Raw genomic sequence first — 17,311 nt, 5'->3', positions numbered from 1 at the left:
GTGGTTCACATCTCTGGACCTAAAGGACACATATTTCCACATCCCAATCTGCCCAGAACACAGGCCCTTCCTGTGCTTCGCCTTCCAGGGCAGGGTGTTCCAGTTCCAGGTCCTTCCTTTTGGCCTTTCCCTGGTCCAAAGGGTTTTTACTCACATGGTGTCAGCCATGCTGTCCCCCCTCCAGGCTCAAGGTCTAAAAATTCTACCCTACCTGGACGACTGGCTCATCTGTACCCCCTCTCGAGAGCAGGTAGTGCGCGACACAGACACAGTTCTGTCCCACATCCAATCCTTGGGCTTCACTGTCAACCACAAGAAGAGCAACCTGCAACCCTGCCAACAGGTGGAACTCCTTGGCATCTTCCTCGACTCAGTCGGCATGACTGCATCTCTCACTCCACGGAGAGTGGACAGCTTTATCGAAATGCTGAAGTATTTCCACTTGGGCAGTCTTGTTACGGCTCACAGAGTCCAGAAGCTGCTGGGTTTGATGGCCGCAGCAGCAGTAATTCCTCTTGGCCTGCTGAGGACACGCCCCCTGCAGTGCTGGTTCAATGCTTTCTATCTCCACCTGAAAGACGACAGGCAGGTGAGGCTGCGTGTGTCTCGGGCTTGCATCCAAGCTCTACGTCCTTGGAGGGACCGGGAGTTCCTGCTCCAAGATGTCCCACTGGGGGCCCTTCCCCACAGGAGACAGGTCGTCTCGATGGACGCGTCCCTGACAGACTGGGGAGCTGTCTGGGAAGGACGGTCAGTGAGGGGCATGTGGCAACCCCCATGGATGTTGGAGCACATAAATGTCCTCGAACTGAAAGCAATCCATCTCACTCTTCAAAGATTCCTGCCGGTGTTGCAAGACCAACATGTTCTTGTGAGAACAGACAGCACCTCGGCGGTGTATCATGTGAATCACCAAGGGGGCACGAGGTCCCGGCAGTGCCTCCAGGTGGCTGAGGAGTTGCTGACATGGGCATGGCCATGACTCTCTTCACTGAGGGCAGTGCACATCCCGAGTGTAGAGAACAGAGCGGCCGACATTCTCTCCAGGAAGGGGCCACTCCTGGGAGAATGGAGACTGAACACAGACGTCATCAGCCAGATCTGGATGCAGTACAGTGTTGCACAAGTGGATCTCTTTGCGTCAGCAGAGACAACACACTGCCCGGAATGGTACTCCCTCACGGGGCAGGGGGGCAGTCTGGGCCTGGATGCTCTGTCACAAGAATGGCCAACAAGCTTGCTGTATGCTTTTCCTCCACTCCCTCTCATAGCTCAGGTCCTCTGGAGGATCAGAGAGGGCCCACATTCAGTCCTGCTGGTTGCTCCACAGTGGCCGTCGAGGCCTTGGTTCCCGGACCTGCTCCGGCTGCTGCAGGGTCAGCCATGGCAGTTACCATGCAGAGCGGATCTTCTGTCACAGGCGGACGGGTGGATCTGGTATCTGAACCCAAGTGCCCTATGTCTATGGGTTTGGCCCCTGCAAAGTCCATCACTGAGCGGCTAGACAAGTCTGTTCAAGAGACACTCAATAATGCCAGGGCTCCATCTACTAGAGCTTGCTATGCACTCAGATGGAGGATCTTTTCAGACTGGTGTGCCGGCATGGGTCTTGAGCCAGCAGCTTGCCCTGTACCACATGTTTTACACTTCTTGCAGTCCCATTTGGATCAAGGCAGGGCAGTCAATACAATAAAGGTCTATGCTTTGGCCATTTTAGCCTTTCACCAGGGCGCAGATAACAGACCCCTGGGTAGGCATCCTTTGATTGGCCAGTTCTTGAAGGGAGCCCGTCGGTTGCGTCCAGGTTGCACCTTGTGGGCGCCAAGCTGGGATCTGCCCACAGTCTTAATATTGCTCACTGAAGCTCCGTATGAGCCTATTTCAGATGCAGATTTACGATCTTTGTCCCTTAAGACTGCTTTTTTCTTGGCACTCTGTTCAGCAAAGCAGGTCGGAGAACTGTGTGCTCTCTCCATTAGCGACGACTGTCTAAGGTGGCAGGCAGGAGGCACTGGCGTGTCACTTTGGCCAAATCCAGCTTTTCTGCCAAAGGTTCTTAATCAGCAGTCCATCAACCAGGTTCTGGAGGTGTCCCAATTCCAGCCTTCCTCTGCCTCGCAGGCAGAGCAGGACAAGTTGCTCACTTTGTGTCCAGTTAGGGCCTTGAGGGCATATCTGGCCCGTACACAGTCCTTGAGGAGAACACACTCTCAACTTTTTGTTTGTTATGGGGCGGCAAAGCGCGGGCTGCTGCTTTCCAAACAGAGGCTGTCTCATTGGCTGGTGGAGGTTATTTCCCATGCTTACAGGGCTCAGGGGATACCGGTCCCTTCGGGTACGAGGGCTCACTCTACCAGAAGTGTAGCTACGTCTTGGGCTGCCCTTAGAGGTGTGGCAGCAGGCGATACCTGTGCAGCGGCTTCATGGGCTACGCCATGCACTTTTAATAGATTTTACAGGGTGGACGTAACTCGCCCAGCTCCGGTCGGCGATGCCGCCCTCATGTCCGTGTCCGAGCGAGGTTCTAATGATTAATTCTGGGTTCCTCGCGACCCTTTTGGTATGTGTCATCCCGTTTTTTAGACCGGATCTGTGAGACCAAGGGATGACCGTCACTATCCTTGTCGCTCGGACCATCCGGAGGTGCTCAAGGTAGGACACTGAACCGGGAGCAATCTCTGCTATTTATAATGCGAGTTGTTCTGCTTCCGGAGGTCATGGACATGACTTTGTTGACATATGGTCTCAGTGATAGGCAGAACGAAGGTGATCATTCCTTTTTTTATACCGTAGTGACGGTCATCCCGCGGTCTCACAGATCCATAGTTACCTTCGTAACTTACGATGTTCTTACCATCAAATACTTTTATTCCATAAAAGTATTTGCTTTTTTTAAAAAATCCATGGCTTTTTTTTGTATTTTGGGGGGTTTTCTTCCTCTTTAGGGTTTTTTGGTGGTTGGCAAACCAACTTAAAGGTACATTACCACCACTGACTGGGCTGGAGTGTGGAACAGGGGATATTAGCAGGGGAAAAAACAAACAAAAAACTATATTCTTTTAGCTATTTCTGTTTCTTTTAAATATTTGATAACAATTTTGCAGTTTTGTTTTCGAGTACAGTTTTTATTTCATCCTCGGTTGGTTCAGTAACACACGCTGCCATTTTGTTTTTCTCTACTCACGGTATATGAGCTGATATCCAGTGGACGATAAACACACACACACATCCAGTGAATGTGGATAGGAAAAAAAAAATATATATATATATATATATATATATATATATATATATGAGAGAGCGCGCGCGCGGCATGGTGGTGTAGTGGTTAGCACTGTCGCCGCTGTCGCCTCACAGCAAGAAGGTCCAGGTTCAAGCCCTGTGGCCGGCGAGGGCCTTTCTGTGTGGAGTTTGCATGTTCTCCCCGTGTCTGCGTGGGTTTCCTCCGGGTGCTCCGGTTTCCCCCACAGTCCAAAGACATGCAGGTTAGGTTAACTGGTGACTCTAAATTGACCGTAGGTGTGAGTGTGAATGGTTGTCTGTGTCTATGTGTCAGCCCTGTGATGGCCTGGCGACTTGTCCAGGGTGAACCCCACCTTTCGCCCGTAGTCAGCTGGGATAGGCTCCAGCTTGCCTGCAACCCTGTAGAACAGGATAAAGCGGCTAGAGATGATGAGATGAGATGAGATATATATATATATATATATATATATATGCTGTTCTATGAAAATAATACACACATGAAGCAGAGTTATCACCCCAAAACAGGATATTCTATAACTACACAGTCTGAAGCATATTATTCTTCTTATTTCACAGCAATTTGCCAAAGATTACAATGTTCATTTATTAACAAATTACATGTCACACATTTTACTGATTATAATTAATAGCCATTTCCTAATATAACATTGCATTTCTTACTGTAAGTTTGCACAAAACTATGCCACCTTTCTGGCTTAGTCACAGCTATATCATACTACACTTCAGCGTCTTAGAGCAAGACCAAGAAACATTATGTGTATCATGATCACACCACAGTGCAAACACCACAGTGACCGCTATACATAATGCACTACTTGGTGAAAAATACTATCAAATCTATATTATTTGGAAAACAACTCACCTTCTGCCACACTGCTAAAATACGTAGTTAACCTAGTAGTGACACTATTTGTAACTTAGTACTTGCCAATACTGCATAAAAATCTGCAGTTAAGACAGTGTATCAAGTCACATTTTATATATATATACTGTGTTAGACATGTCTGCACTGTCCTGTACTTACGCCATCACAATTACAGTGAAGTCCAGCCAGTTGAACGGGTCTCTGAGGTAGGTGAACTTGCCTATACAGAAGCCCATGGCTAAGATCTTTATTAATGAATCAAATGTATATATCGCAGTAAATGTGTACCTGTAAAAATAATACCACAGCAATGATTATATAAAGACCATGGGTTTTACTATGAGTCATGTGAAGTATGATGAGCTCATCCACAATATGAAGTCATAGTCCATATTCAATAATAATAGTGAGAGAGACTTACTCTATCCCCTTGAACAAGGCTTTATTCTCGGGTTCAGTAAAAGTCATAAACACACAGTTTGCAAGGATCGTACACATGATTATTATGTTGAACAATGTGATATTTGCAGTCAAGGAAAACATGTAAAAATAACTGATTTCAGAAGACATAAAGGCAAAATAACAACTTAAAAATTTGATTTCCTTAATTACAGGTTATTAGTATTACTACTTATGAGTAACACTCATTTTTCAGTCACAACTGTTATTATTGGATAAGCGCTATAGGACAACTGTAGGGTAGCGATAACTCGGAAATACATATTTTCGCAGCATATGGAAAGGATATGAATGTACCAAAATCTTAATTGATATTCTTCTGATTGGGTTGAATGGACTTAGCATGTACAAGGCAGAAGTGGCATTAAATCGGAAGATTGCCTTCCCTTTGTTCAATACTATAAAGGTCTGAAAGAAAAAAAGGCAGAAACAAAGCTGTTACTAGTATACAATCACATATTATTCAGAATGGTACAGTAGATCAGTCTTGGTGCTTGGTGTGTTTCTTTTGTATTGACCAACATAAAATTAGGACCAATTCTTGTACTAATTTAAATAAAAGAAATGTTTAAGTTAATACCATACTTTTTTTCTAAGTTTTCAATCAATATTTCAGTTTCAGAAACACTTTTGTACCAACAATCTTCTGAACAACATTTAGAGCTACAAATTTGGTATAAAACCAACACAATCAATTTAAATGGAACATTATTGCAAAAGAGGAATATGTAATATTATATCCCTCATCAAAAAATTCCCGTGCAAGGATTGGCCAAGGATGGCTCATGTGACATAAAATAGTTCCACCACTGAATAAGCAATGTATGTCGTGACGTCAAAAATAAAAATTAAAAAATGGATATGGTGTGAGCCAGTCATGGGATATCCTGGATATACCATAAACTGACATCACAATTTCAAGCTATATGGCTGACTCGAGTCATAGCTGTAGCTCCGTGAACATTTCTGTGTGTGTAGCTCGACGTATCATGATTATGTCTAGCAAGGCAGAGTTAGTCCTCTAATATTTTTTTTTTCAGATTTATTTCTAATTCTTTGTAGTGTAACAGAGTTAAAACGTGATCATTCTGTATTTGTTGAATTCTCACAAAATCTGTATTTTTATTGCATTTATTTTGATTGTTGTACCGCATTCACTTGGTGGGCGTGTGCGACTGCCTTTCGCGTTTGGTACTTTCTGAGCGTCTGCGCTCTCCGTACCTCCAGCTAGATCTCGCCATGCTGGAGGTAAGCTGTGTTTAGCAGCAGTCCGTGTAAAAGCCCATGTTTTTACTAAATAGAGGTGCTGCATTTACGAACTATGTTTTGTATATGAATATATATAAGTTGTACTAAATGATGCATAAAAAGTAATATTTGAGTACAGTCTGAAACGGTGATTATTGAGATACAACATATTTCAATGGCAACCATACCACGGTGTGCGGCATGTTTTGAGAGTAATGTCCTGTTTTTGTATTTTCATTTCTCATGATATTTTAGTTGCATGCAGTCGTGCACGGAAGCCCTGATCTTTGTTTTTGTTTTATGAATGCAGGTATGTGGGAATGCAATGTTCATTATTGTTCTTTACATTGTACGATCAATATGCTTGTATGTTGTCAGCCATTTTGTCTGCTTTGTGCACTGCAGCTAGATCTCGCCATGCTGGAGTTGCATGCAGTCGTGCACGGAAGCCCTGATCTTTGTTTTTGTTTTATGAATGCAGACAATAATAAATCGAGTGACTGTGAATCCCTGGCGTGTATCGTCGTGCTTGAGGGTCGTTACATTGGTGCCGTGACCGCTACTGGATCGTCTGGATCAGCTTCGCAAGCAGATCGCCGAGGGTGCTGCATGTTCTCCTGGTGATTCCGTAGCATGTCCACTAGGGGGTACTGTTGCACTGCATTCGTGCTCTGGTTCAATTTCATGCGGATTTATACTACCGTGCATTTGTCTATCAGTACTTCCATTTAGTTTTATTGTCGTAATTAGAAATATTTTTCTTACATCACAGTAGGCCTACAATATATACTGAATATTATTCATCTAAATTACTTCGATTACCAGTTGTTTTCTGTATTGTTTCTTCTGCTTTATTTCTGATTTTTTTTGGTATTGCTGTAAGTATAATGGCTGAAGGACAGAGAAGTCAGGATGATGAAGTTAAGGGCTTCTCTATGGGCAGGGGCAGGGGTGTTCATTTTAATGGTCTGAATGCTAACACATTTACTAGTGGGTATGGGAGTGAGGGTGCAGGTGGTCTCCAAGAACATGTTGGTGATGGTAGGGACAGGGGGCATAGTGTGAGCCCGAGCTGGTCTCCAAGTGAACAGTTCTTGGGGGAGGGTGCACAGGCTTCTACTCCATTGAGTGATAGCATTGCCATGCAACACCTAACTGATATGGTGGGCCGACTCGGAGAGCATATAGGCAACTCCATTGTAGCTAAGCTTTTCTCTTCTGGATTCACTGATCACACTCATGCACATAACACACCTTTGACTGACAAAGCAACGACTGTTCTCACTGCAGACGACCCTACACCACAAAACACAACGCCAGAAAACACAACGCCAGTAGTAGTTCATGTCAAGACTGAACGTGAACCTGTGACTTTTAGGGGAAATAGTTCTGACAAATACTCAGTTCAAGAATGGATCGCCATGACTAAAGCTCAGCTTAGGAAACAGTCCTACACAACAGCTGAAAAAGCAGATGAGATACAAGGAAGGCTTTTAGGAAAGGCAAGAGATGTAGTCAAAGTAGCTCTTAGGAGTGATGACACACTTAATGTGAAACAGAACCCAGATATCATTTATGACATTCTAATGCGATACTTTAGTCAGTCCTCATCATCTCTTCCTTTGCAAGATTTTTACACCACACTACCCACACCAAAGGAAAACCCAGTTGACTACTGGATCAGACTAAACAAAGCAGCAGACACGGCTGATGAGGGTTTGCGTCGCCTGGGTAGGAAAATGGAAAACCTTAGTGGAGAAGTGGCACAAATGTTTGCAAAGCACTGTCCTGACCCGCAGCTCTCGAACATTTTTAGATGCAAGCCTGTCAGTGAGTGGACTTCTAAGGACATTCAGCTCAGGATAGATGAATATCAAAGGGAATCGGGGACGTCTACTAGGTCTTGCAGTGTCCTTCAGCTGAAGACTTACCCGACTGTAGTGCTTGACAATGACTCTTACAGTTGTTCCTATTCTGACTCTACGGAGGCAGACCTCCAGTCCGCTTGTCCGCCTTATTCCCATGTCACTCCTGATCCATGTGCAGGTTTCACTTGTGTTCGACAGCATGTCCAGCGCCCGCAACGTAACCCACCACAACCTAACCCACCACAGCATGCCCAGCGCCCACAGCATGTCTCACCTCCACAGACTGCTCAGAAAACTGACAGCGATGTCCTTGGCCGCATGATGAACATGCTTGAGAGAGTCTTGGCTAGAGTGGAGCCACGCAGTCCTGAGCGTATTCAGAGACGCTCCAGCCCCTTCAGCTCCCCGCCATGTAAGGTATGTGGAGGTGCCGATCACTCCACCCTGTCTCATTGCAGATCAGATCATCTCTGTTTCAAGTGCCTAACCCCTGGTCACTCCAAACAGCATTGCTCCAACAAGGCTCCTCCCCAACTCGGCTCAGCTTCGGGAAACTAGCTGGCCTGTATTCAGAGGGAGGCAGTACAGGTCAAAATGAGTTCTCCCATCCACTCGATTTTAATTTCAATTCAGTTTTTAATTCTGACACTTTTTCACAATCTCAGTCAACCAACATTGTTTATCAAAACACACATACTGTGGGGGGCAGCGACAGTTTGTTCTATGTACCAGTAAAAGTGGGGGACAGTATGACTCTGGGGGGGATGTTGGATAGTGGCTCCATGGCATGTACAGTCAGTGGGACTGCTCTGCATAACCTGCTTTCTGTCGGGGCAGTGTGTAAAGAAGATGAATTCTCCACCGACGTGACACTCATTGGTGTTGGGGGTCGACGAGTGTGCCCAAAGTCAGCATTCAACATCAACATGGAAATCAATGACTGCAAAATGATTGTGCCAACAATTGTTGTTGAAGGACAGCATGATGACCTAATCATTGGGACCAATGTGATCAAACACATATTGCATGAGTCAAAGAAGTGTAGTACGTACTGGACAGCAATCTCTACTCCGTCATCCACTGATGCTGAAACAGAGCACTTTCTTTCAATGCTAGCTGGCTTGCATAGATGGGGTGATGGTGAAATGCCTGAGAAGATAGGGACTGTACTCTGCAACTCAGCCACATGTCTTGAGCCCGGCCGTGAGTACCTCTTGTGGGGGAAGCTGTCAAAACCCGCACGAGTGTCTCCTGGCAGCGCAGTGATGACAGAACCTACATCGGCACGGTCTGCCCCCAAGGGTCTAATGGTCGCCAGAGTCATCACACCCTTGTGGGCAGATGGATGGGTTCCATTGAAGGTGATGAATGTCATGGAAAATCCTCTGTTTTTGAGACGCAATGCAAAGCTAGCTGACTTGGTGCCCTGTGTTGCCTTAGAGGATTTAGACCTGGTCAGTGGTCACCAGAGCACTTCCGTTGTGCCTTCACCCCCTGTCTGTCCTGATGTGAGAAGTGCTGAGGAGAAGCTACAGTCCATTGGCTTGGGTGAACTGGATGTCAGCCAGTGTGATGCGTCGTCTGAGTGTAAAGACAAGTTGTCAGAACTTATTGTTCGCTACCAGGATATCTTCTCGCGTAATCACCTTGACTGCGGAAAGGCAAAGGACTTTGTTCACAGAATCCACTTGGTTGACCAAAAGCCATTCAGACTCCCTTTTAGGCGCGTGCCACCGAGTCAGTATCAAAAATTACGCCAAGTCTTGAATGAAATGGAAGAGAAAGAGATCATTCGAAAGTCAACAAGTGAATATGCCTCACCTTTAGTCCTTATCTGGAAGAAGAATGGTGATTTGCGTGTGTGCACTGACTTCAGGTGGTTGAACAAGAGAACCTTGAAAGACGCTCATCCTCTCCCACACCAGGCTGATTGCTTGGCAGCACTTGGTGGCAATTCACTCTTCAGCACAATGGACTTGACGTCTGGGTTTTACAACATGCCTTTACATGAGGATGATAGGAAATACTCAGCATTTACTACGCCTATGGGGCTCTACGAGTACAACAGATTGCCACAGGGGCTTTGTAATAGCCCAGGAAGTTTTATGAGGATGATGACCTCCATTTTTGGCGATCAAAACTATCTAAGTCTGCTATGCTACTTGGACGATATTTTGATTTTTGCCCCTGATGAAAGCTCTGCACTAGGACGTCTTGAGATGGTGTTCAGCAGGCTCCGTGCCCACAATCTGAAACTGGCCCCTAAGAAATGCCACTTCTTAAGAAAATCTGTAAAATTCCTGGGCCACATTGTTGATGAACATGGAGTGTCAACTGATCCAGACAAAGTTGAGAGCATAAGCAGAATGACTGTGGCTGACTTGATGGAGGCGGATGGGGTGACACCTTCAGAGAGACGTGTACGCTCTTTCTTGGGCATGCTAAATTTTTATCAACACTTCATTCCGGGATACTCAACTCTCGCAAAGCCATTGTTCTCTCTGCTGGCTGGCCAGAAACAGAAGAAAGGCAGAAAGCCCAAATGTACTGTGGTGAGCCGCAAACTGAGGTCAGATGACTGGACTGCTGACCACAATCAGGCATTTGCGGAACTAAAAAGGGCCCTCATCCATTCTGTTGTTTTGGCCCACCCAAACTTTGATCGACCATTTTTGCTGTCTACTGATGCCTCAATGGATGGCCTTGGAGCCGTTTTGTCCCAAGTGCGTGAAGGTGACACAGTGGCTAGGCCAATTGCGTTTGCTAGCAAGTCCTTGACTCGGTCACAGAAGAACTACCCAGCTCACCGATTGGAATTTCTAGCGCTGAAATGGGCTGTATGTGACAAGTTTAGCCACTGGTTGAAGGGCCATGAGTTCACCGTGTGGACTGACAATAATCCGTTGACACACATTATGACTAAACCCAAATTGGACTGTTGCGAGCAGCGATGGGTGTCGAAGCTGGCCAGTTACAATTTTGAAATCAAATACGTGCCAGGTCCTAGAAACACTGTTGCCGACGCTCTCAGCCGTGTCCCTTTTTGCAAAAATGTTGGCCACAGACTAGTCAGTGAACCTCTTCGTGAACTCACTGCAGAAGCTGCTGTTTTGTCTGATACAGCCGTTCAACAGACTCTCAGAGACTCAACCGATCAGCCTGTCATGGCAGAGAAGCTGTCCCATTTTGTAGCCACAAATGCACAGTCCTTACACATGTCAGCTCAGTCTTTGTCCGATCAAGAAGTTGCTGCTGTTATTCAGTCACACACTGAATGGACCTCTGGTGCAAGAACTCGTGCAGCACAACTAGTAAGTCACCTGCCCCAGCTTGTTCCTGATACACTGCCCAGCCTTCCTGCCTTCTCTGTTGATGACCTGAGAGAGGCTCAGTCCAAAGATAAGTTTTTATCTCGTATTCGTTTTTATGTGGAACGGTCTCGGAGACCATCCAGACGTGAAAGAGCAAAGGAGACAAGTCAAGTTCTGAGACTGCTGAAACACTGGGAAAAGTTTGTTTTGAGTGATGATGTCTTGTACAGGGTATCTCGTGATCAGATTTCAAAAGCAAAACGCCATCAGTTTGTGGTTCCTGATTGCCTGAAGGCCGAAGTTTTGAAAGGGGTACACGACAGCGCGGGCCATCAGGGCCAGTCAAGAACACTGAGCATTGCCAGACAAAGATTTTTTTGGCTGCATATGGACAGAGATGTGAGGACGCATGTTCGTCATTGTCAGCGTTGCATAGTCAGCAAGGTCACAGAGCCTGCAGGGAGGGCCCCTCTTGAAAGTATTGCCACCTCCCGACCATTGCAACTTGTTTGTATTGATTTTTGGTCAGCTGAAGATTCACACAACAAATCTGTTGATGTTTTAGTAATAACTGACCATTTTACCAGATTAGCCCAAGCTTTTGCCTGTAGAGACCAGTCAGCCAGGCAAGTAGCTAAAGTTCTATGGGAGAAGTATTTTTGTGTCTATGGATTCCCTGAGAGGATCCACAGCGACCAAGGCCCAAGCTTTGAGAGCGAGTTGTTCGCTGAACTTCTACAGTTATCTGGTGTACGCAAGTCCCATACTACCCCATACCACCCGATGGGAAATGGCAGTGTTGAGCGTTTTAATCGGACTTTAGGCAATATGATTAGAGCTCTACCCCCTGAGTCAAAGCAAGACTGGCCGAGACGCTTACAAACACTCACATTCATGTACAATTGCACTGCCCATGAAACTACCGGATATGCACCATTCTACTTGATGTTTGGGAGAGTTCCCCGTCTCCCAGTGGATACTCTGTTCGGTAATATTTTGTCTGACCCTGACATGACCAGCTTTGGCAGATATGTCACAAAACTGTCGGAAGACCTTAGGGAGGCCATGTTAATTGCTCAGGAATATGCAAAAAAGGAACAGGGCAGACAAACTCGACTGTATAACAGGGCAGCTAAAGGGCCGACAATTGGAGTTGGAGACAGAGTCCTTGTGGCTAACAAAAAAGAGAGAGGAAAGCGAAAAGTGGCTGACAGGTGGGAGTCTACTATTTACACGGTGACTGAGCTGAACCCTCAAACACACACATATAAAATACAAGACACCATCACAGGGAATGAGAGGGTTGTCCATCGTAACCTACTGATGTTAGTTAATTTTCTTCCAGTTCAAGACATGCAACAGTCCTCTCCTCAGTCCGATCTCTCAATGTCCTCTGCACAATCCTCTGTCTCTGCTTGTTCCACAATGCTCAGTCACACTGTGTCCGAAGGTTCTCAAGATCGAGTGCCTGCTCAGCCAACTCTGTCTCATTGTGCAGAGGACGATGTGTATAGCCTTGTAGGTATCTCAGGCCCCAACAATTACTCGGACGTCTCACCTGCGTCAGGGCAGAGGACCAGGGAGTGGGTACGTCACCTGAACTCTCGGAATTATGATCAATCTGAATGCTCTGTCACCTCTCACACTGACAACACTGTTGTTAGGGATAACATTTCGTCTGTTAGTGATCATGACACTGTTCAGTCTGTGGTGACTTCTGTCTCTGTAGGTGACGTTGGACGCACTGATCAACCCGAGTCTGCACCACACCGCACTACACGTTTGGGTCGTGTTGTACGACCAGTCAACAGGCTTCTTCACACTATAGCTAGACAGGATGTTACTAGACACCTGCAGCGTCATGTTCAGACTATGCGCAACACTGTAGTTCAAGCTCTAAGGGCATGATTTTTTTTTTTCTTTCTTTCTCATTTTTCTGCAATATCTTGCTGATGTTTTGGGGGGGGAGGGCGTTTTTACGCTCACCTATGTGTTTTGGACAGTCCTGGGCAAATGTGGAATGTGTAAGGCATTCTGTAGCCGGTGGTTGGTTCAGAGAGTTTTGATGTTATTCTCTGTCCACTGCATCCTTAAGGGATACTTCTCGAGTCGGTTCTAATGTATGTAACCCAATGACAACTGTTAAGTAATAAGTATATTTTTGTAACCAATTGTGAGATTTTGTCCAGAATTCAGTGGGGGGTGGGTGTAACAGAGTTAAAACGTGATCATTCTGTATTTGTTGAATTCTCACAAAATCTGTATTTTTATTGCATTTATTTTGATTGTTGTACCGCATTCACTTGGTGGGCGTGTGCGACTGCCTTTCGCGTTTGGTACTTTCTGAGCGTCTGCGCTCTCCGTACCTCCAGCTAGATCTCGCCATGCTGGAGGTAAGCTGTGTTTAGCAGCAGTCCGTGTAAAAGCCCATGTTTTTACTAAATAGAGGTGCTGCATTTACGAACTATGTTTTGTATATGAATATATATAAGTTGTACTAAATGATGCATAAAAAGTAATATTTGAGTACAGTCTGAAACGGTGATTATTGAGATACAACATATTTCAATGGCAACCATGCCACGGTGTGCGGCATGTTTTGAGAGTAATGTCCTGTTTTTGTATTTTCATTTCTCATGATATTTTAGTTGCATGCAGTCGTGCACGGAAGCCCTGATCTTTGTTTTTGTTTTATGAATGCAGGTATGTGGGAATGCAATGTTCATTATTGTTCTTTACATTGTACGATCAATATGCTTGTATGTTGTCAGCCATTTTGTCTGCTTTGTGCACTGCAGCTAGATCTCGCCATGCTGGAGTTGCATGCAGTCGTGCACGGAAGCCCTGATCTTTGTTTTTGTTTTATGAATGCAGACAATAATAAATCGAGTGACTGTGAATCCCTGGCGTGTATCGTCGTGCTTGAGGGTCGTTACAGTAGTAACACTTTTAATTTGGAATTTTTTGATGATGTAATTACCAGTAATTATGGATTTTCTTCAGTGACTGGCATAGTAATATTTTCTTTTGGGGCTGCACCCCTCACAAAATAGTACGATGCCAGTCACCTCAGAGAATCCATAATTTCAACCGGAGCCTCTCAGTGCATGGTATATTTGTTTACTATTGTGGACTGAACACTATGTATGTTATCTAAGTAAGGTCAGGCTTCCCCAGAGGTCTGTAAAGCATTAAAAATATGTCATTAAAGTTGTTTAAATTTGTTACATTTATTATAATTCTAAGTGTAATTGGCTTGGCATGTAAGGTGAATGGGTTTAATATCAAGCTCATTAATTCAACAATCTAAAACAACTTAATGTCAATTTAAATCTTACTGCAAGTAACTCAAAAAAAGTGCTGTTAATATGTTACAGAAAGTAGTAAGTCATCATTTTTAAATCTGTGTATCTTTAGGTTCTGTGGGTAGAAAATATAATATCTGATGACTCCAATAAATACATATGTGGTACATTTTTGTCTAATGTGTCTAATATACAGTGGCAAGAAAAAGTAAGTGAACCCTTAGGAATTACCTGCATTTATGTCAACATTTATATCTTAAAATATGTTCTGATCTTCATCTAAGTTACAATAATGAACAAACACGATCTGTTTTAATTCATAATGCACAAATTATTGCTTTGTTCTTGTCCATATTGAAAATATCATTCAAACATCCACAGTGTATGTCGGAAAAATTATGTGAACCTCTTGGCTAATGACTTCAACAAAAGCTAATTGGAGTCAGGAGTTAGCAAACCTAGTGTCCAATCAATTAAATGAGTTTGGAGATGGTATGTGGACTGGTGAAGCAAAGGTTGAATTATTCAGGAAGATCCCACAGCACTATGTCTGATGCAAACATGGCACATGAAAACATCATCCCAACAATGAAGTACGGTTGAGAGAGCATCATCATTTGGGACTGCATTGCTGCCTCAGGGCCTGCACAGCCTGCCATCATCAAGGGGAAAGTGAATTCCCAATTTTATCAAGGTATCCTACAGAATAATGTCAGGGTGGCTGTCTGCCAGCTGAAGCACAGTAGAAGCAGGGTGATGCAGCAGGACAATGACCCTAAACATCAAAGCAAATCTCCAACAGAATTGCTTAAAAAAGGAAAACCTGCCTTTTGGAGTGGCGCAGTCAGAACCCAGGCTTTAACCCAACAAAGAGCTGTTCACACCAGACATCCTAAGAATATGGCTGAGCTGAAGCAGTTCTATAAGGAAGAATGATCAAAAATTCCTCCTGAACATTGTGCAGGTCTGGTCCACAGCTACCGGAAGCACTTGTTTGAGCTACCGCAGCTACCGGAAGCACTTGTTTGAGAAACCGCAGCTACCGAAAGCACTTGTTTGCTACCAAAGGAGGTTTGACGAGTTATTGAATCCAAGGGTTCACTTACTTTTTCCACCAGCCCTATAATTGTTTCATGGGTGTGTCCAATAAAGACATGAAAGATTGCAATTGTTTGTATGTTATTAATTGTGGGTTGTTGTTGTTTTTTCATTATTATAACTAAGATGATCATAGCATATTTTAAGATAAATTTACACAAAAATTGCAGGTAATTCCAAAGGGTCACTTACTTTATCTTGCCATTGTATAAATAGTTGGATTATGTTCATGATATTATTGTTTATTGTTTATGGGCCCATGTAACTTTTTTACTGGAAGGGGTCTTTGGCTGCAAAAAGTTTGAGAACCCCTGATCTCCTCACCAGCTTTGATTTAGTAAAAGATTTTGCTCAAAAAAAGCTTTAATTTCTAAAAACCATGCATTATCATCTAATTTTCTAAAAAACATGCATTATGCAAATAATCCAGCAATAAACCCTTTCATAAGTCACTGCATGAATGACCATTCACACATTAACGATGTAACAGCAGTAGCCAACCACCCACATCAGCACTCAAATTCTACTAAAAGCCCATTAGACAGAGCACACCCAAATGCATTTCCAGACAGAGTGAAAACAAATCAAAACTTACTTTCTGACTGCAATAAAATGGGTCCAGATCTTCCAGCGGTGTGGACACCATTCCATCAGGAATGTCCCCATATATAAAGGGCAATTTCTTCCCTGCCCCCAGGTCACTGTTTGGTTGGGGCTGATCCTCATCATGAATATTTCCCTCTTGCTCTCCTTTCTTAGTTTTTTTACTCTTCTCATCTGCAATTCGTTTTTCAATGGCCTTGAGCGACTCCTGGGTAAACAGGCAGAAGCTGTGTGGTCCCGGCGGTGCAAGAATCTGTGCCATCTTTGCATTCTGTACCTTCTGAGTGATTTGCTAGCCCTCTACCTGAGAAGCAGCTACAGCCGTAAAAATACAGACAGACAGTGTTAGACAGAAACACAAGTGAAAATATCTTCAGAATGGCTCATCTTCTACCAAGGAAATGTAGAAAGAATTGTTATTTTGTTTTTAATTTACTATTATATGTATTCGCAGTTCTTCTCCTTAAAGTTTTTAGACAGAAGTGCTGTATAACAGTCTTTGTTTGGCGATTCACAATTTATCTTCAATAACCCCTATCCTGGCCTGGATCGCAATCCGGATCTGGAGCCTATCCAGGGAACACTGGGCGTGAGACAGGGTTGGGTCCCAGCCCACTGTAGGGCACATACTGTATTGTAAGGAGGAAACTGGAGAACCTACCTGGACACAGTGACAACATGTAAAACTCCATCCAGACAGTAATCTGAGGTCAGGATCAAACCAGGGACCCCTGAGCTGTGTGGCAATGTGTGGCTATTCCACCATACCACCCAGAACCATGAGAAGTGACTTGAAAATCATAACAATGTCAAGGGTATCAGTTAAACACCTTTCCAAAAGACTGGAAATAATGCTCCAATCAATGGAGTACATAAATAAAGAGAAAGCATGTTGAAAATCAAGAACATTTTATCCTGGATGTTTCGAGTTTGTACATAGCAGGATGGTTAGCCTGTTATATATTTGCTACTTTTCAGTCTCTTATGTCCTTCCTGTGGAGTGTCAACAGGTGTATAATTCTCCATATCTTAGTTGTATAGTCCTGGACCCGCAGAAGCAAAACACACTGAACTGAAATATAGGCTGGACAGATAACTGAGTTATTGCACAGTGTCGTCATTTTCTTCTTAACCCAATTAAGTTGCTGTAATGGGAACACCATGAGGAAAAAGAACAGTTCTCATGTCAGACAAATAACCCTTGTTAATCCTAACAAGGATTAAACAAAAAAATCCTCAAATTAACAGATTTCCAGAGCATGGCACGATTGTTCAGATCCCAATCCACAA

The 17,311-nt window shown here is 44.2% G+C and overlaps 1 protein-coding gene across 1 annotated transcript in view; it reads right to left on the bottom strand.

The window, feature by feature from the left end:
• Positions 1-17,311, bottom strand: part of scn1laa (sodium channel, voltage-gated, type I-like, alpha) — a 111,252-nt gene that overhangs the window by 88,049 nt on the left and 5,892 nt on the right. Inside the window, exons 2-5 of the mRNA XM_060930080.1 lie at positions 16,014-16,336; positions 4,878-4,996; positions 4,551-4,646; positions 4,289-4,417 (exon numbers count right to left, since the gene is read on the bottom strand). Coding sequence (XP_060786063.1) covers positions 4,289-4,417; positions 4,551-4,646; positions 4,878-4,996; positions 16,014-16,283 — 614 coding nt within the window. The 5' untranslated portion in view covers positions 16,284-16,336. The remainder of the gene's footprint in view (positions 1-4,288; positions 4,418-4,550; positions 4,647-4,877; positions 4,997-16,013; positions 16,337-17,311) is intronic.

Source organism: Neoarius graeffei, chromosome 9, assembly GCF_027579695.1.
Source record: "Neoarius graeffei isolate fNeoGra1 chromosome 9, fNeoGra1.pri, whole genome shotgun sequence".
Taxonomy (NCBI): Eukaryota; Metazoa; Chordata; class Actinopteri; order Siluriformes; family Ariidae; genus Neoarius; species Neoarius graeffei.
This window is presented reverse-complemented; position numbering and strand designations above follow the sequence as displayed.